Source organism: Anarhichas minor, unplaced genomic scaffold (genome assembly GCF_050575085.1).
Source record: "Anarhichas minor isolate MPS153535 unplaced genomic scaffold, ASM5057508v1 ptg000014l, whole genome shotgun sequence".
NCBI classification, from domain to species: Eukaryota; Metazoa; Chordata; class Actinopteri; order Perciformes; family Anarhichadidae; genus Anarhichas; species Anarhichas minor.
In genome coordinates this window covers 7,422,122-7,442,051 of record NW_027466460.1, presented here as the reverse complement: position 1 = coordinate 7,442,051, position 19,930 = coordinate 7,422,122, and the positions used below count along the sequence as shown (strand labels likewise).

At 40.5% G+C, this 19,930-nt stretch overlaps 3 protein-coding genes across 4 annotated transcripts; 1 reads left to right on the top strand and 2 right to left on the bottom strand.

The window, feature by feature from the left end:
* Nucleotides 1–4,352: 4,352 nt before the first annotated feature.
* On the bottom strand, nucleotides 4,353–8,132 carry synpo2b (synaptopodin 2b). Its single transcript, XM_076092044.1, has 2 exons — nucleotides 7,472–8,132; nucleotides 4,353–6,700 (listed from the first exon to the last, which is right to left on the bottom strand). The coding sequence occupies exons 1-2, from the start codon at nucleotides 8,130–8,132 to the stop codon at nucleotides 4,353–4,355; spliced, it is 3,009 nt and encodes a 1,002-aa protein (XP_075948159.1).
* Nucleotides 8,133–13,843: 5,711 nt separating this feature from the next.
* Nucleotides 13,844–14,938, bottom strand: b3galt9 (beta-1,3-galactosyltransferase 9). The gene is given in 1 exon segment (XM_076091989.1): nucleotides 13,844–14,938. A coding segment is annotated over 1 exon segment (1,095 nt).
* A 1,164-nt stretch (nucleotides 14,939–16,102) lies between these two features.
* On the top strand, nucleotides 16,103–19,862 carry LOC142949561 (26S proteasome non-ATPase regulatory subunit 5-like). Of its 2 annotated transcripts, XM_076091272.1 has the most exons (10): nucleotides 16,103–16,297; nucleotides 16,740–16,884; nucleotides 16,983–17,096; nucleotides 17,179–17,307; nucleotides 17,527–17,636; nucleotides 17,776–17,918; nucleotides 18,000–18,191; nucleotides 18,302–18,411; nucleotides 18,521–18,661; nucleotides 18,812–19,862. In XM_076091272.1, exons 1-10 carry the CDS (start codon nucleotides 16,125–16,127, stop codon nucleotides 19,067–19,069), a joined length of 1,515 nt encoding a protein of 504 aa, XP_075947387.1. In that variant the 5' UTR covers nucleotides 16,103–16,124; the 3' UTR covers nucleotides 19,070–19,862. The 2 variants fall into 2 exon arrangements, with proteins under 2 accessions (XP_075947387.1, XP_075947388.1); XM_076091273.1 differs by lacking the exon at nucleotides 16,103–16,297 and having other exon boundaries at nucleotides 16,746–16,884; nucleotides 16,962–17,096.
* The last annotated feature ends 68 nt before the right edge of the window (nucleotides 19,863–19,930 follow it).

Here is a 19,930-nt window from a genome sequence, read left to right as displayed (position 1 = left end):
ATTGTGTGTGTGTCATTTTGCGGTCGCTAGAAAGTGCTGCAGATGAAATGTTCACTCTTTAATATACTTGCCATCACCACTAGTAGTGAGAGAAAAAGCAGGATAAAACAAGATGAGTAACACCTGTAATTGTTATCGCTGTATGAAATGTTGACATGTGCAGAAGTGATAACAAAGTCACAGTGAGTTTTTAAGCAACAGTAAAGATACTTGACGGAAAAGCCACACAATCAGAGTGCCTTATTTCTCACAAAATATTTATAACCAATAATGTAAAAATGAGCAACACCGATCTACATTGAAAAAAAGCAATCTACCAAACATTTATTTAATCTACTACACGTTCACTTTGGCTCTCATAACACTGTTCTGATTCACTTCTGCCCTAGATCAGTCTGAAACAAATGGATACAACATAATGACTGAGAAATAACCAATTATCCACAATTGCAAAATCTCCCATCAATGCTCAGCAGGGTAATATCTCATCAGCAACACAACGCAATAGCTGCGGTAAGTCTTCTAAACAAGTGGCCACTCGTACCATGAAGATAGCAACATTTATCACTCCATCAGCAACTTCAAACAAACCTAGTAAATTGTGTAAAATATGCCTGAGTCTCAGACCTACTGGAGAAGCTTAAACCTGGTTCCATTACAATAGAACAAACATATTGTATCTCTTTAAGCCAAATTTACTTTTTTTGTGTTTCATGTCCGAGAAACCTTTTTTTTACCATAATTCATGTATATTGGTTTAAAAGTATACTTCTCTTCATCGGCTGTATGTCTGACCTCATCTTAGTGGTATTAACTCTTCTGGACTGCACTAGGCATTGGGGAGTACTTTGTTGGACCGGAGCCTTGTCCCATGTATCCAATACTGGCCCTGCTGACAGGCCTCAGAGGCTGAGCAGGTCTGAAGGGAGGCCCATAGAAGGCTGGTCTCTCAGGTGAAAATGTGCTCATGAACGGTGCCTGAAAAGCTGGGGCCGCATGATAATGACCCATGCTGACAGGTGCAGGATCAAGAGACACCCTACGCTTCCATTCATCCGGAGGCTCTGGCAGAGATCTACGGTGCCCTGCAGCTTTGACATTAGAGGCAACAGATGACGAGAGGCTCTTAAACACAAAGGCATCATCCACTGAACCAATTAGGCTTCTGGAAGCCGCCTCCCACGGGGACAGTGGCTTGTAGACCTTTTCTTGAAAGGACAATTGCCTCTGTGTTGGTAAAAATGACGATTGGATTCCAGGTGTGCTCACAGGTGACAAAAGTCTGGGAGAAGGCATCGAATTCAGTCGCTTGGGGAGGCTCAGGGAGCGGCTTCTTCCAAAGCCCTGAAAAGAAAATCACATATCAGTTGACTGGTGTGACTGCAGCATTACAGACTTTGCTGCCACCCACTGGATTAATTTAAGCCTCGACAATAAATTTGTAATTTATTTATGTTTCTTTTTTTAGATTAAATTACTAAAAGTTTTATTGAACAAAAGGGCAAAAAGAAATGAATGATAATCTTGCTAAAATAACAGTTTCATAGAAAAATGACCCTCGAAGAGGCTCTTAAGATGCAAAAATAATACATTTATTCAAAGAACGCACACCTTTTGTCACATTTAATCACATTATGTCACTTATTGCACATACTATTTTGCATCTTAAGAACCTCTTGTGCTTTTTCTGTTTTTGTAGTTTTATTATTAAATGGGACTTTGGAATTCTGGCTACACACACACCTGACAACATCTTTCCAAAATCCTGGATTCAACTGTGCAAACCCTTTCACAAGATTATCTAACTTAAAACATTTCAGATATATAGATCAACTAGAGGATTGAGTTTTTCGTTTAATACCAAAAAAGATTTGAGTGATATAAACGTAAGGATGAGATTTGAATTAAAGTCTTGAAGCATCATGAAACATTTGATAAATGTTGATTTAAGAACTTACCTGCTGTTGGTTAAATAAACTTGAAATGAGTACAGTGGCAATATTACTACTATCACAGATTTAAAAGATGATGAACCTTTGTTTGGAACCATATCTGTGCCCACTTTTCTTTGATTAATCTGCTTAAAGAGAAAATCCACTCTAAAATACAATTCACATGTTAGTTTCATTTCGTATTTCCATTATGGATCACTTCACCAATTTTGTAATAAAACGTTTTTAAACACCTAGAACACCCAGGACAACTTTAATTTGTCCCACATTGGCAAGTGCATTATACAACAGCAATATACCCATTGCTGTTCTCCTTTAAGTCGTATCTGACCTGTACTGCAACCTATACTTTCTCACTTCTTGTACATCACTGTTTTAATTATCAATATTCAGGGAAACTTGACTACTAACAACATCTTTCTTTTCTGCAGTTTGGCCACCTCATTATTAGCTCATCTAGCAGCCTTTACCAGCAGACGTATGAGACAAACATTTATCAACCATATCGCCACAGTAATATAGCCGCAGTCCTGTTTGTGATTGGTTGTTTATTTTGGTTTAAATCAGCTAAAGTAAAAGATGTCCAGGACACGAGTAGCTTAACATTAGCATTAACATTAGCCACTATTAATAGCTAGTGCTCAGAGCTAATAAGGATGTCTGACTGATACTCCTCCTCTGAGAAACCAGTTTTTGCATTGCTGTTTATCAATTCAATATTGTTTTTATTTCTCACACAAGCAGAGCAATATATATATGTATATATATATATTTCTCACACAAGCAGAGAAAAAAAAAGTATATATACAGTATATAGCTGAGCACTAAATATATTCAAAAATACTTCTGTTAAATGCAGGTAACATACTTTTTTTCGGTGACAGTACATACTTGCTCAATAAGTCATTGGAATAGCAAAATGTAAATCTTGCTTTAGGGTGGATTTCACTTCAGTAGTTTGTCATAGACGTCCGACAAAAGTGTGCAGAAAATCTTTTGAGGGCCGAGATCTTGGTTCCAAACCTTTCACATTTAGAGTTAAAGGTGGACTGATGGAAAAGTTGTGATAACAAACAAGCACAACGGTCCAGAAACATAAAGTCATACTAGTCAGTGACAGTGTTAACCTTCAGCAATTTACCATCTTACATTATTAAGAGCAAACAGTATTGAAAATAGTCAATGAATCTTAAAACTGATATTGCTGAAGGTGCAGTAAATATAAGTAAATGCTGTGTGAAAGCGTGAGGCAGTGAGAACGATGAAGGAGGAAATATAAATCATTCAGAAAAAAGTAGTGATACAGTAGTTCAGGAAAAAGAAGCTCATGACACACACACAGGAAGTTCACAAGTAGAGCGAAAGAGAAATTTAATAGCATGGTTGTGCTGAGAACAAGAAGTGCAAATATGTTTGAAAGACAGAGATATAAACACAAACAAGACAATTGTTTCCTTTTTTCATTTTGAGTTGCTACTGATAATGTGAATAAATCTCTAGATCTCAAATCTCTGTGATATCTCATGTTTTACAGGATTAGGATACAGAATGCCTGATGATTTTACCGACAGTTAAATAACTGGCCATAACCGACAACTGCAGAAAATACATCCACATAAAAAAATATTTAAAGTCATAAGGGTTTATAATCGCAACTAAAGCTAGTGCTTTTAGCTGATGCCATTGAAGTTTTGGAATGAGACTGAAGGAATTGCAAATTGCATGCATCCAAAAAGAGAAGTGCATTGACAGTTTCTCCCCAGACACGCTAAATGATCAAACATATTCAGTAAATATAATCGTGAGTTATTGTTTTCTCAGATGGCATGAAAAGTCGTTTTTAACTGATGTTTAAAACAAATGTATTAATAAATGATATTACTGGGTTGCTTTTGGGGTCAGTGATGACTACTACTAGACATAAGTGCACTAAATCTTAATCCTTACAAAAGAAAAACAACTAAAGAAAGAAAAACTCAAAAAGACATCAGCTGAACAAGGCTCTCTGCACACATTATTGCACATGTGATAGCACTTCCTGAGAATCACCCAACATTATCTAGTCTCACATTTCCTCTTTCAAGCACGCATGCACCTCCCGAGTTCGAGGAAGATATGTAATACTAAATTATTTATTTGTGTATTTATTTTAGTTTGTATTCTATTGATTTACAATATTAAGCTAGCTTTCCTGTACATTCAACATATTTCCTCACATTACCAGCTAAATATATCCTTATAGATGGATACTGTCAATTATTTTGGACGTGACATACATTTAACATGTACATGTCCACCTGTTGAGTAAGACATTTTAGATGATACCGCGTTGCATATGTAATTGTGTTCTATCGTCTCAGCGGTGACTACACCAAAGCATGACCATATACAGTATTAGAGCTAATAAAGCGCAGCAACAGGTCTCCACTGTTTGCCTGTCACCACTGGCTTCTTTGCAGAAAACTTTGGGCGAGGTGCCATTTGACGTGCGCCTCTAGCAATAAGAGATGCAGGAGAAAAAGCTGAAGCAATGCTGTCACCAATAGATGAATGCTGGGAGGATGCGCTTGCAGGTCGGGCACTTGGTGCTTGCTTGTCAGTTGTGTGATGGGCTGTATAGGTGACAGTGTGCTTTTTATCCAAGCGCTTGTCGGTTGCAAGAGGCTCAACAGATCTTGTGCTTTGGCGGGCAGAAGAATTTTGGGAACTTACCGATACAGGAGACTTAGCAGGAACTTCTGCCTTGCTTTGAACAACAAGCTCAGAGGCGTTATAAGGAGAATGAGAAGGGGCAGATCTATGTTTAAAGCTTTTGATGGCCTCAAACTTTGATGCCGGAGCTGGTTTAGGGCTGGGGCTTTTGGCCTCAGTTACTGCCTCATACTTAAATAGTGAAGAGTCCAACTGATAGGGCTGATGTTTCATAATATCTAAGGTGTTGAGGTGCTTTGGGGCTGCTTTAGGTTTCTCTTTGGTCTTAGGCTTGATTTGGGGGCTTGTGGAAGGGGGTTGCTTGGCTGCTGATGGAGGATAGAAAGGAGCAAGAAGGGGATTGTATGATGAAGGAGGTGGGGCACGAACGATGGAAGAATATCTCCAGGAGTTAGGGAGTGATGGGGCTGGGGAGAGGGATCTTATTTTGTTAGCGTGCACCGTTTCAGCATCAACAACAAACTTCTCCATACGGGACTGTCTTTTGGCAAACAACTCTGCACCTTTTCCCGCCATAGTTGGACCATCGCCAGCCCGATAAGTACCTCTGCCTGAGACTCGACCCTTTGGTGAAGCCTGTGATGACTTTGATCCATGGGCGTTTGACTTCCCTGCTTGTGGTGGGCAAGAGGCAACTGAGTTGTGAGCACTGTCTAACTTATTCCTTGAGGGTGAGGGTGGCTGATGTGGGCTGTAAGTAGGACTGCAGGCCTGCATACTCACTGGGGATCGTGATGGCTGCTGACTCCAGCTATTTGTTGTTGGCTGAAGATGAAGCTGAGAAGAGGAGTTGACAGGAGCCCAGGCATTGGCAGGTGTTTGAAGTGTTGCCCGAGGTTGATCTGGTGCCCAATGGTTGACCATCTGTTGAGTTTGAGCCCAATCTTGCTGCTGTAAGTAATGCTGACTATGAGGCCCCACATGACTGTGAGCGGGTTGTGAAAGTGGACTTCTTGGTTGAATATAGGGCTCACAAGAGGGGCTCCTACTCATCCAAGGTGGACAGGCTGGGTTGATGGTAGGTTTTGGGGCAACCGGTGGGGGATTCTTGAGTTTTATTGTTCTTGGTTGCATGAAGTTACAAGCTTCAGCACCTAGACTAAAACAGTCTTCCTCTGACTCAATAAAATACCTCCTTTCCCCTTTGTTTTGAAGGTGATGATCTTTATTAGTGGCTTTCCTTTTAGACTCTGGAAGGATGCCGGTCTTTATTGCTGGCACAGATATTCGCTCATCTCTTGAGGCTATGATTTCTCCAGTTGGGGACCAAACTTGCGGGCTAGTGTTAATAGGCACAGGTACTCTGAATCTTGGTTCTTGTCTCTTTCTCACTGGAACAACGCCGCCAGGCATGATAGGAGCAGTTGTGCTGGAGGGAAATCCTAGGAAAGGCTTCGCAGTTCTGTTTGGCACCAACGGTCTTGACACGTTGGATAGGTGGTTCATCTGTTGAATACTTTCTTGGTATTCTTCGTGCTGCCTACGTTTTGTATCCATGTAGGTGGCCTGATCAGTATGCATGTACATTTCCTCAGTGTCATAAACATTCTGTGCTTCTATACATTCGGGTTCTCGTAATATCTCCACAGGTAATCCTTTATTCCTCAGGTCTTCATGCTCTGACACTATTTCATCCATACGTTTGCGGCGTTGGGCAAACATCATAACACCCTTTCCTTTTGTTTCTTGTAGTGCTTCCATTTCTCTACCACTTTCCCAATTCAGACTTATATTGTGCTGGTGCTGATAAACAGAATAGTCGTCTTCTAACTCAGATTCACTTGTTGCCACAAAGTTATAACCAGCTGATCTGACTTCAGTTTCCTCCTCTATTTGGTCTTCGCTGTCAAGCTTTTTCTCCCCAGTCCCGTAACTCACAAGTGTATACTTCTTGACCCTCTGGCGGCGTTTTTTAAACAGCAAGGCTCCCTTATTTTGAGGGTTGGGTGCATCCGTTAGAAGCCGAGCGATACGCTTACATTTGGACTTGGTCTCCTTGACGTGTCTTTCTGATTGGCTCTCGTTGTGACTGAGCCCTGAGGCAAAAGAGAGAGAGGGACAGTGAGAACAAAAGAAGGGAGGTGAGGAAGATGTAAACATATACTCATTTCATTTTGATATTTTGTCAGTGGACATGTAAGAAGCTACAGTTTTTAACTGATCAATGCTCAGAAAAGTAAAACAATGAACTAATGCTTGATATTTGGGGATTTTAAAGCAAGCACACTAATAAGAAGTAAAGAAAATCTAAAATTGGCCCCTGCTGAAGCCAGCACACTAATAAAAGCATCATATTCACTTACAGCTAACTTGGGGGAGTCCATTAGGAAAGAAAAATGAGGAGCTCACTTTCCGTTGCCGTCAAGTCTTACGATTGGAAAAGGGATCGGGTGACAGGCCCGGGGTGACACATGCTGGTGTCTGTCAAATTTGTTTCTGTCAGCCTCATCGTATGGTCATATTTTATTCTTAACCCGCTCTGACTTTTATAGCCATGGGAATTCTCCCTGTAAGTCCACCTCAAATAGACCCCACGTTACAGCATGAAAATAGCCAGCACCCATAGGGCTTTGCACAAGTTATATATGAAATGAAGTCTTCATTTAACACCAACAATAATTACAGGCAGAGAAACGTAATTTAAGATAATTATCCCCAAAAAAACAAGCAAACACAAAATTATATCTTGTCTATTAATAAGTTGTACATTTTTTAAATTAAGAACAAAAATAATTTGGAATATGCTGTATAGCTTGCACTACTAGCTTCATGTGTCTAACAAGTGAGGGTAGAAGACAGATACTTACGTGTGGACCTTGCCCTCTGCCTGTCCGGTCTGCAGAGATCTGTGTCAGACTCTGAGTTCCACTTCCCTGCCTGCTCAGCAGCCTTGTCTGAAATTCCAAAGAAGAGAGAAGCAGGAGGTGCTTCACTACTCCCTCCTTCCTCTGAAGATTCAACCCTCCTGTTCACAGTCTCTAGGCTCTGCCTACCTCTGGCTCCCAGGGGCTGCTCTGTGGTCAGGGTCAAGGCCAGGGTCATGTCAGCTGCACGGCCAAGAGAGGACGAAGAAGAATGCGAATGCGGCTGTGATATCTGGCCGGCGTGAGGCTCGAAGTTGGGGCGCTCTGGGTGTGGGGACAGTGATGTTGGTGAGGGTTGGATTTGAGGAGACTCTGTAATGGACTCTCCAGATTCACTAAGGTAGATGTCATCCTCTTCTTGATATGAAGCCTCCTCTTCACTTCCGCAGAGTTCAGGCAGGGACTGTTGCTCTCCCGCAGATTCCCAGTCTTGTGACTGAAGGCGTGCTGGGGACTCGAGATCAGAATTCAGGATTTCAGCAGGTAGAGGGTCTAAAGGGTACTCTTCATCACTGGCATCATCACACTGTTCCCCAGAACCATCTGAACCTGACCAAGGGACCAAGTTATCATTGTTGTCTGGGTCTTCAGCTTCTGGTTCCATCTCTAATGTGGTTTCACAATGTCCTGGGTATCACCAATAATACCTTTATTAAGACAAAAACAAACAGGCCAAGGAGCCTTTTGAAAAATAGTTCACATTTTTGCACAGACATTTTTGTAGAACTATTCAAATTCTAACAATTATGATCATGAACTCCTTTTGATTTAAAGGTTATTGTTCAGATAAAGAGATGTCAGATTAGTACACTTTTTAGTATTTCGAACTACCATGTAATTGTCTGAATTATTCCTATCCCCAATAGGAAGTGCAGCTTTTCTTTGGCAGTTACATCGGGGCTGCCATCGCTCTACATGGAATGGTATGTAATATCAAGGGGGGAAACTGCATTCACATCCAAGAGGATAAGCAAAACAATTGGGAGGCTGTTTTCCGAACTCCTGTTTATACAGTGAGGTTTCTTCCATTTCGCTGCTCTCATCTATCACTGCAACAAACAGCACTGCAATCCGCATCTCCATTTAAGAACCGAATCTGAGAGACTATTTGTTTTATACATAGTAGAAATACTAGGCCTCCTACTCCCTCACTTAAAGCCGGTGTTTGTTTTGTTACTCAAGTTAAATCATATCAACAGTTAATCTATCAAAGAGGCTTCCAAAGTATTCCCTCAAATTATTCTGGTAATCAGTTATTGTATCAAAATCAATGGTAGAAAATTATTCGATTGATTAAATTATCCAGTGCAAAACAGCTGCTGTCAATGTTTTTCCATACAATCATTTTAGCTAAGACTGACATTAAAATCGGAAGTTTTGCTGCTTACACCTTTTTCAGGTTAGTATATGGATATGAACAGAAATAATAGCCTTCATAATATAAAAATGTAAAATTAATAATAGCCATCGTGCTGAAATTGTTCATGTTAGTTCTGACCCAATGTTTATCTACAGACCAGGGCTGAAAACTAAGAATGTTTCAGCAGTCTACCGGTTCGAAAACTGCAGGGAATCCAAAACATTTTTACTGCAAACACAAGCCCTTTATTGTCCAAACATATATACTGACATCCAACAGAGGGTGGCGCCATTGTAAAGAATGACTTGGATATATTCACCTCCTGATCACCAGATTAAAACTAAAAATACTGTAAAAACTTCTTTTTTTGGGGGGGGGGGGGGGGGGGGGTTTACACACACATAATTCACCTTTTCATAGTATTTATAATATACCAAATTCCAGCTGTTCAATAAACAGATTGTAGTGTGTAAGATAAAAAAGGTCAGAGGCTATAATGCACATGTGCATCAGTTCTTCAGTGTCAGAGTAACTTTGTGGAGATTGAGGCTGTTTGCTGTATGTTTGTATGCTGTATGTCACTGTGAAGACACCATTGTCCTTCCTTCAACAGATACCAGCCACAGTAGCAAACACTCAACCTAAACAATAAAGTGCCACAGTGTTCCAAAATGCTCAATAACTTTTTTTTCTACGCAGTTGCAGACGCACACATCCAACAGAATCAATAACTTAATTTGGTGAGCCAAAAACTGAAGGCACTCAGAAAATAAATATGCCCAAAGTCTAACCAGAAAATAAAACAATTTAATCAATATCACTATCAAGCATGCCTTTAGACGCTAATGAGACGCTAATGAGACGCTTTAGACGCAAGCATGCCTTTAGACGCTAATGAGACGCTAATGAGACGCTTTAGACGCTAATGAGACGCTTTAGACGCTAATGAGACGCTAACTTTAACCGCTAATGAGAAACATACACCTGTTAAGTCTAAAGGCATGCAAGCATCCTGTACTAATGTCACAAAACACAAGTGTCGGACACTACAAGCTGATGATTTGCTATTATTAGATTCTTGTCTAAAGAGTAGAGGTTTGTCCTGAAGGTGGCGCGAGAGGGAATGTAATTTCAAATCAAAAGTGTTTTTTCCATGGAGGTCTGGAAGTTCAATATCAATCTGCCAACTGCAAGATTATGAGTTGAGATTTTGGCTTAAAAAATAATGCTTGAAATGTCAATCTGCGACTTTAGATTTCAATAATAATTTGTACAAGAGGACATTGGCTCATGGTAGCACAAGAGGTGAAGTAAAGGTCGACACGAGGATTCATCCATTGTGGACCAATAAATATCCAAATAATCGTCACACCAATCTATAGATCTATAAAGAGCTTTATGAAACAAAGCATTTGGTAAGTGGTGAGACAGACTGACATCTATAGCAGAATCAGTTATGTAGATGATTTCATACTTCAGTACATCTGTATTTCACAAATTTACTTCTGTTCAGATTAGTCAATTTCTCTGATTTACACACTTAGAGAAGCATTGAGTCCACTGACAGAAAATCTTGAATCTTGAAGGTTTGATATGATTTGTAATCAATTGAAAACCAAATGTATCTTTGTTGATCACGCTCTGTCGTGAATAGGAATAAAACAATTTGTTTTGCAATATTAATTAACACATTTGAATTTCAATGTTAAACATTTAGTTTACAACAAATTTACAAAAAGGCATACTTATTACATACAGTGTCTCCCAGATTAGATATTGGCTGACTTTGTTTTTGTAATGGTAATTTACTGGCCCTCCTGTCACGCACTTATGAGCATTTGCTCTAAAAACAGATTGAATCTATAAAAACAGGAAAGTAGGACATTGTAGCTGTTGCTCAACTGCATCAGGAGTGACTGAACTTCGTTGATGACAAAAAGCAACAATCAACAATAAAACAAACAGTTCATGCACACATTTTATTATTTGCAGCATGTGGCATGGCTTTGGATAACCTTTGGATTGAAGGCTGTTGAAGGCTCAGGTGAATTGCACTCGCCATACATTTTCTTTCATCTATACTGCTATCAAGAGGCCCTATGACACATGCAGCTGCAGGATTATTTAAAGACACAGACTCTTGGACACTTTGTCTTCTGCCAACGCTTCTCTTCACACTTGGTTCCACTTCGTTTTAACACTCAACCATCATCAAGCCTTACTTTGGTGCTGAAGGAGTTTCTGTTTCCTAGTATGGCAGTAACTTCAGCATGTTGACTCATTGCCATGGAAACAGGGAGTCAGCATCCTTGACTAACGACTGAACTCTTGGTCTGGGGGATAACCCCCGCGAGGATTGAGCTTTAGCAGATTAGATGTTTCCACACAATTAGACTGCCTTACTTTAACCGCTAATGAGAAACATACACCTGTTAAACAGCCACAAATACATTTTTAGTACTCCCATCATGAGCCTTACAACAGAACAACAATCCGCTGAATACACAGCTTGGACCAGTATTCACCAACATAGATGTTGCAATCGGTAAGTACACAAAGACTGACTGAATTATATTGAAGCCATAATTAAATCGGTGCATCAGCAATTAGAGAGATATATCTTACTATTGAATCGTTTATCGTAGAGCAGAGAGCCATAGAATCTCAATGAACAGAATAAAACAGAACTGATATGAGACTAAATTTAGGCTGGTCCTCTTTTACTACACATATGTGTCCATCAAACCCAAAAGCAGGCAGACTATGAGATAATCTCACTAAATTAAATTCTCAACAGCAGGGTTCATGAAAGAGAGAGATATGGCTTATGGTACAAGAAAGCCGCTATCAAAAGATGGAAGGTTGATCAAGGAATTAGTCGTAAAACATCATCCATTACTCACAGTAATCATCCCTGAAGCAGCTGTAAAAGACAAAAAGTCTCTCCAAAAAATGAAAAGCCTCATCAGTCGAAGAATCTGAGCACTTGTTGTGGAGTCCAGATGTTCAGGTTCAGGTCCTGCCACCTTGCTCATAGTGTAGGATTGCTCATTCACGTATGCTACCGTATTTAAAGAGAGAGAAGAAAAAAGTATTCCTGCCCCCAACCTCCTTCAGACACAGCTCAGTTAGCATCGTTCTGCTGCAGCGCGTCAACATAATGAACTGGTCCTCAGAAAACATTGCTTATTTTCATATTTTAGAGTGATTTGAAATGTGCCTTTGCTTGTTATTAGTGCAGGAGTTATGCTTTTAATAATATATTAGCTGGTTAACTCCTGAAAGAAATACATAAATTAACAAACTGCCATTCGTATAATGAACACAGACTTACCGCATGTTGCTCTTCAACCACTACAGTTACATGTTGCCATAATGAGCATTTGCCCATAGCAGTCAATTAGGTTATGAAATAGGGTTGCATATTAAAAAGCTGCTGTACAGAAAATAGATGAGGTAAGACTGTCGTTCTTTGACAGGATGCCCGTACATGGAACTAAATCTGAGTTTTAAACCATGGTTTGCAGAAGTAATAGAGAATGGAGAAACTACTCTACAGCTGCAGTACAGACCCTGATGGTCACATTCAGTCATTATTTCCAGTCAGATTAAAATTGATAGTCTACTTATGTATTTATAAATAGTTGTTTTGTTTTCGGCAAAGTATACTGCTTATCAAGTGAAGATAAATCAATGGTTTGTTTATTTCCTTAGTGATTATTGCTTCCATGCATTTGTTTTTAACCTCATGGCCCTGTTTTGAAAATGATGATCTCCCTCAATATAAAAGTGTGTTGCAAATCTGAGTGGCTGCATTGCTATCGAGTGCTTGTATTTGTGTATTAAGCATTAAGCACATTCAATTTCCTCTCATTGAGCAGCTGCCCTCCTTTTTTTCTGGGTATATTGTAAACTAACATGAAGTGTTACAAACAAAAATGTATGTTAAATCAGGGCTGCCAAAATACTTATTGTGTCGTTAATATTTTTTCTATGTAATGTCAGAAAATTCAGGGAAATGCTGATGATAGTTTCAGAAATGAAGCATTATAGATAGAAGTGAAGTATTTAAGCAATAAGCCATGAGAGACAGTGATTTTACAACAGCTACGGGGCGTTGTTAACATCTGTCCTAAGGCTCGGTAGGTTTATTGGACATTCTGTGGTATTTAAATGTAAAATTACAGCAATGCCTGGCAGCGTAGATGCCATAAATCATACCACAGAATGTTGTCATTGTTTTAAAGAGTCTCTATACACCAAATGTCCACCCACACAATTGTTAGACCTCATCTCAGGACAGTGTGGGCATGTATTGATGGCATGTGTTTAATTTCCGTGACTCACCTGCTTGTTATACCGCATGTGTAATGGTCACTAAAGAATGAGTAAAGGAAAAGCAAAGGCATTACGATGGCTCCGTTCCATTCAGGTGTCCTAGTAATGACAACTTTAGTTTCACTTCACATTCTCTGGTGATGTCCATCCCCTCTGCATTGACTCTGTGAGACAGTGGACAATGTCATACACCAGGATTTTATTTACTTTAACAATCTGATGCAAAATCCACTCAAAGAAAGAAAGAAAGAAAAAAGAAATAATGCTTCCTCAACTGTTCTTCCTGTCCTATTAGTAGTCAAATTTTCCCTGCACTTTTAGTTACATAAATCTGGCAATGTTGATATATATTAGTGTGCCAGGTTGAATGTTTCCTTTATTAGGGATCTTTGCCACCATACAAAGTATTTAACACAGATTTATCAATCAACAATACTGACAGGCAGAATGCAAACACTGGCACACAAGTTTCCCAAAGACAAGAAAATGATTTAGATTATTTCGTTTTCTTCTTCTTTCAACCCCACTTCCTATCAGTCTCTGTCAGTCTCTTTCCCTGACAAGCACACACATGAACTAATCACACATAATCTAATCAATTAACTGTGTGATTCAGCTTAGCCCTTGGAGTTGAAAATGGACAGTTTATCCAGGTATGTGAGAGTCTTGCAGATCAACAGGCCAGTGTAGGTCTGTAACAGTGAGCATCTTCCCTTCTGCTCCAGTTCTGCCCACACTCTTTCTAGTTCATGGCTTTCCATCACTGCTGAGCTGAACAGATAAAGGTAACAGCAGGCGTTGTAGCGGATATGTTTCTCTCCTGAGAACCTGGAGCTGTGGATTGGTGTCACACCAGCCTTCTGAGCACAAAGGCCCACAAAAACATCAGCAGGCACGGGTGCACGGACTGCTGCAGATGCCACATACACTTTTCGGACCACATCCTGGGATAGAACATAGGCCGTCTCGTCACAGTATTCAGGCAGGTGCTTCTCAGGGTAAAGCGCTGGGGGCAGGTAGCCAAGACTGCGAGGGTCCCGGTCAGGGGAGTCTTGTTGGATCACCCTACCTAAATAAATGTCCTCAGGGTGCATGTGCAGCCCAAGTAGGTAGCCTCCGATGGCAGGGAGGTTCACAAACACAGAGTTCTTGGTCAGCAGAACAAAGCGAGCCACGGGGCAGAAGGCGATCACCCAGCGGAGTGCCAATACTGTCCTTTCTGTTGGGCCACGGAGGGACGAGTCAGCCACAGCATGACCCTGGACCATGTCCCCATGGCGGTCAGACTCTATCATGAGGGCCTTTTGTGCAGCGAAAGTCTCAGTTGATCCAAGGAAAAACAGTATCCGCACTGGGAAGCCTTGGATGAGCGTTTGGTTGGCCCATGTCTTCCTGACTGCATCTCTTTGGGTGATATTAGCTGTGGAGCTGAAGACCAGAGTGAGGAGGAAGAGGTCAGAGTTTCTGCAGGCGTTAGGGTTAGTTATTGGGTAGTCCTGGGAAATGTTCTCCCTAGCGTTGTTCAGATCTAGTTTCCTTGCTCTCTCCCTTACATCAACAACCATGCCATCAGTGTAGACCCCAGGCGTGGGCTGCAGGAGATACTCCTCGACAAAGTCTGCCCCAAACAACAGGGCATGGAAGAGGAGGACATTGAAAAGGAGGAAACACCACTGGTGGGTTCGCAGCTTGCACAGAGAGCACTAGAGCATGAGAGTAAAAAAGACAGAGTATGAATCACCATAAAGGTAGCCAATTGAACTTACATTATAATGTTTAAGCTGCAAATAAATAAAACTGTACCTGCATGACACCTGTCTTAACAGCCTTGTTGTTTCTCTGTGTGTATTAGCCGTCTGTGATCAGAGGACCTCCCGCTGTTGTCGCTTCAACAACAATAGCTGACCGACAGGGTTTCCACTTTCATGAAACTCTAGCAGCATGTAACCCTGCACCCCAAGTCACATGCTTCATCAAGAGTTGCCTGCATGATGCTTACAATATTAATGATACAGAGAAGAAACAGTTTGATCATACCACAAGGATATCAAGGACACCCCAAAACATGTTTTAAGTGCGTACAAAAGTGTGGTAAACTCTGATTTAAGGCGAAAAAAGAAAAACTTTGTCCCTTTCTGCAGAGGAATGTGAAAACACCCTTCTATAGTCAAATGCTGCTCATACAAAACCCACATCAAATATACAGTAAACTTTCCTAATTTGGGACAGTTTATTAATTGAACGAAATTAGTTTTGCAGTAGTGTACCACATTCAAGTTAAGGTTAAAGGTCATGCTCAAGTTCGGGATTAAGCTATAGCTCTTTAGTACAAAATAATTAAAGCAATTCACAAAGGACTACACAAAAAAGGACGTCTCATAAGCACAACTGAATGGATAGTAACATGACTTCTCATTCATGCATGTTCCCATAAATTAGCTGAACAGTATCAAGCACTGCGGTTGTAAAAATACATTATATTAAAAGTGCTGATATTGCACTTGTGGTTAATTTTTGTGTTTCCTCCAAGACAAACAATGAAATTATTAGGAGCAAGCAATGTGTTATTTGCGAAAATTGGTCTTAGGTTGAATATCAAAAAACAAAGTTGTGGAGAGTAGCTTGCATGTACTTGATCATACAGCACCTTCCTGCTTTGGGGGGAAAGAGGACATTTAATAGTTAACACAACATTTAGGGAGTGGTGGATGTCAAGAAATAGTAGTCATGTTTTACCATTATTTGTATTAGACTGAAGTGGACAGGTTGGAAGAATATCTATAAATCAAGTGGCGCCTCCTACTCAGCCCAGCAGGTGGCGGTAATGCGCCATGACGTCGGATATCAACCGCGTGAACTATGAAGAAGATAACGAGTTCTCCAAAACATTGAAAAGTCATGGCGGCTTCCATAGAGGGTTTACTGGCAGAAATCTCCGATATTGAAGATCCAATTGAGGAGTTACAGAGTTTAAAAACAGCTTTATTGTCGATTCCTCTCAGCACTTTGAAAGACACTCTGAGCGGACAACGTTTCAATGTGATATTCTCTCTGTTGCACTCAAATGAACGGTTGGTTTGACACAGTGCATCTGTTCACATTGTTTAGCAAACTGGTGACTGCTGAGTCACTCTCCTGGTTGTATTGAGTATTAATGTCATTAACAGTTACTTTAACAATGAGTTGATGTACCGATAGTGTACGTTATATAGCTAACGTTAGCTTACAAAGGTTGCCTTTTTACCTGTGCTAGTTGTTAGCAGGCTAACTGGCTACAATGCTACAAATACAGTGACACATTTACCCTCATAGAGCCTTTTGTTATTGAAACGAAAATCATATTCCGTACTTTGTCACGCGTGTTTGTCTTCTATGCACTAAAATAACTTTGTGCTTTGGTGCAATTTTAATGTGTGACGTGTGTGAGTAATTGTGATGAGTTTTCATTATTTTCTAACACTTTAAAGATCAAATGGTTAATGAATTAGTTACTAATGTGAGCTGTGTTCACAGGGAGCAGGTTGAGCTGTGTGTGGAAATCCTTGAACGCATCTTATTGGCCCTGAGCCCTGTGTCGCTGGCCCAGAACTACAGAGTGGAGCTGCAGGAAGGTCTGACCCATCCTAATGAAACGGTGAAGGTACTGGCCGTGACACAGGTAGGTTTCTCACAAACTACACACACACACACACACACACACATGCACTTGCTTTTTAAACCACTGACTTTGCCAAGTTTTTAATGTTTTTCTGAAAGATTGGTAGAATGGTGGCGCACCCAGACGCTGCCACTGAAATCCTCAACAACCATGACATTCTTGGAGCGGTGATCAACTGCATCGGAGAGGAAAACATGGCCGTGGCGAAGCAGGTTGATTTAAGCAAGCACTGAAATATCCTGCATCACATTGTAATGAATCTACGGCGGGTGCAGTGATTGTTTTGTTTCTTAGGCCATCAAGTCCCTGTCCAAACTGAGTCACTCCAAGCCTGGGTTAGACATGTTGTTCCAGAGCGACCTGCTGAAAGTTATGAAGGATGTGATGGCCACAAGTGACGTAGTCAGATACAGAATATATGAGGTACGTTCAACTTTGTGTGTTGTGTTGTTGTTCTTTTTAAAGTACATTTATTTTGATGGGATCGGTGGAAAAGATGACCAATGATAACAAGAGATCGTGCTAGAATGTGGGCACTTAGATTTAGTTCTATCAAAGTCTGTCTGTAATGCGTAGTAACATAGCCACATTAAACAGCTCTCATATTGAATCCCTAATAAAGACTTTTCTCGCTGTTTGCAGCTGGTGGTTGAAATCTCGTCTGTATCTCCCATTTCCCTTGGTTACTGTGCCAAAAGCGGCTTCATTTCTCAGCTGATTGGAGAATTGACAGGAGGTGATGTATTGATCAGGTAATAAGATTAGAAATTGAAATTGTGAGGAAAATTATAATGTAGTTACTGCAAATTAAGAGATGCTTTATTGTTATGCAATTGTCTCCACTCTTCTGTCATTATGTAAATGTGTATCTGTTGTTGTTTTCTTCTCCAGAGCCACAGCCATTGAGATGGTGACCACTTTAGCCCAAAGTCAGCATGGTCGGCAGTATTTGGCCCAGCAGGGTATAATGGACAAGTTTTCTAACATGATCAAGGGAGCAGAGACCGACCCTTTCTCCTCCCTCTACCTTCCTGGTGGGTCTCTTTTTAGAAATCACAGAAATATTATGTTTAGGTGGCAATTCAGTTCTACAGTTTGAATAATACTCCTTTTAGGTTTGGTGAAGTTCTTTGGAAACTTGGCCATTATGGACAGCCCACAGCAGGTTTGTGAAACCTACCCGGCCTTCCAGAACAAGGTGTTTGAGATGGCTCTGGACCCGGACGCTGCAATGATCGGTGTGGCTCTGGACACTTTAGGACTACTCGGAACTACTGTGGAGGGCAAGCAGGTCCTTCAAAAAGCAGGTTAGCTTGTTATCTTTGTAATTTTTCAAAGTTAGCTCCTCTCGAATGTAAATAGTTCTTGTAATTAGATGTGTTGGGATCTTTGAGACTGATTCTCTGTGTGTCCTCAGGAGAAAAGTTCAAGGCTGTGTTAACAAGGATGAGCCAGCTTGCCTGCGCTGGAGCTACAGAGCTCAGAGTGCGCAGCTTGGATGCGATATCACAACTTCTCACACTACAGGTATGTGTGTGCACACATGAGGAACAGTCATTGCTATGATTCTTTTCTTAAAAAGCCATCTTCAGAAACAAAGTTGATCAGTTTCTGAATGTTTAATGTTGTACTGCAGCCAGAGGAGCAGACAGAAGACCTCTTGGCCCTCACAGAGTCCTGGTTCCATCTTTTGTCTAACCAGCCCATGGACATGATCCGCAACATCAGCACTCAGCCGTTCCCAGAGCTGCACTGTGGGGCTCTGCAGATATTCACCGTGAGTGCTACGCTATTTCCAACTACCTTAATTTTCTCCCTGTTACTGACCTTTTTATATCCTGTATGATTACATAAAAGCATGACACCATCATCATTGCTCGAGTAATATTTCTGTCTTCATCAGTGGGTATCTGTGTGTGTTTTCCAGGCCATTGCCACTCAGCTGTGGGGCCAGAAGTTAATGATCAGCACTCCCAGTTTCATGGAGTTCGTTTTGGATCGGTCAATGGGTCTGACAAAGGATGCCAAAGATGCTAAGTTTGAGCTGGTGGGGTCCCTTGTTGGTTCATCGACAGCAGCAGACGTACTGGGCAGCCAGTATTACATTCGTCTGAAGACTTATCTCAGAGAGGGACCTTACTATGTAACAGCTGTGGCCACAGTCGCCACAGAAAGAGCAGAATGATTCAGAAACACTCGGATAAACTTCATGGGTCTAGTTGCTTAAGTAATGGGTAAGTGCCAGAATAATCTAGCTGTGGGTTAACGTATTAAAGTAATTCTCTGATAAATACATAAAATGTTCTAACAAATCGGGAAGTGGTGCACGGTCGGCTAAAACCCGATGAGGTTTTCAACTGAAATTGACCAAAATGCTTATGATTGTTCAACAGTATACGACTCAACTGCATCAAGTCTTAAAAGGTGATTTAACTGACAAAGTATTTAGAAAGAAATGAGTATAATTTGCTTTGCCTGCGCCTTAAGCTGCCCTTCATTTAGGTTATCTACACAAATGAATATATTTATCAGGCTTTTATTGGACATTTTTCTTTATTTGACGTCATGAGTAAATCAGTGGTTGTGAATGCATTTATCCTCTAACAAGGGGCAGTATTGTAACCTCAAATAACATTTGAGGTTAAGTTTCCAATCATAATTCTACCTTAAATTTTTTGGGAGAAATGAATGTGTGCGGAAAATTCAAACGCACAAAAGCATCAAACGTGAGGATAGAAGTCAGCACGGGTCACATGATATGTTAACACATGTTTAGCTACTGAGTCTTTACCAATTACTTAAGCACTAACTAAAGAGACTTACGAGATGCAAACATGTTCCCTCAAATGTTTACCATCCAGATTCACATCCTATAACGCTAAGTCCATCACACATTTTTTGAGTAAAAAAATATTTTTGTTTACTAAATAGAATGATTTTTTTTTTTTTTGTATTAAAGAGGATGTAGTCTGACAACAGCTGTGTTTGTTTACTTTCTGTATTTTGCACAAGAGTTTCAAAATGTTGCACCTAAAAAATGTGATTT

Excerpts from the sequence above, each read along its gene's own strand:
- synpo2b (XM_076092044.1), bottom strand. The coding sequence starts at position 8,132 with ATGGAACCAGAAGCTGAAGACCCAGACAACAATGATAACTTGGTCCCT. Across the intron at positions 6,701-7,471 it reads GCAGAGGGCAAGGTCCACAC|GGCTCAGTCACAACGAGAGC; the intron begins GTAAGTATCTGT and ends CTTTTGCCTCAG.
- LOC142949561 (XM_076091272.1), top strand. The coding sequence starts at position 16,125 with ATGGCGGCTTCCATAGAGGGTTTACTGGCAGAAATCTCCGATATTGAA. Across the intron at positions 17,097-17,178 it reads ACATGGCCGTGGCGAAGCAG|GCCATCAAGTCCCTGTCCAA; the intron begins GTTGATTTAAGC and ends TTTGTTTCTTAG. Across the intron at positions 18,192-18,301 it reads GCAGGTCCTTCAAAAAGCAG|GAGAAAAGTTCAAGGCTGTG; the intron begins GTTAGCTTGTTA and ends GTGTGTCCTCAG.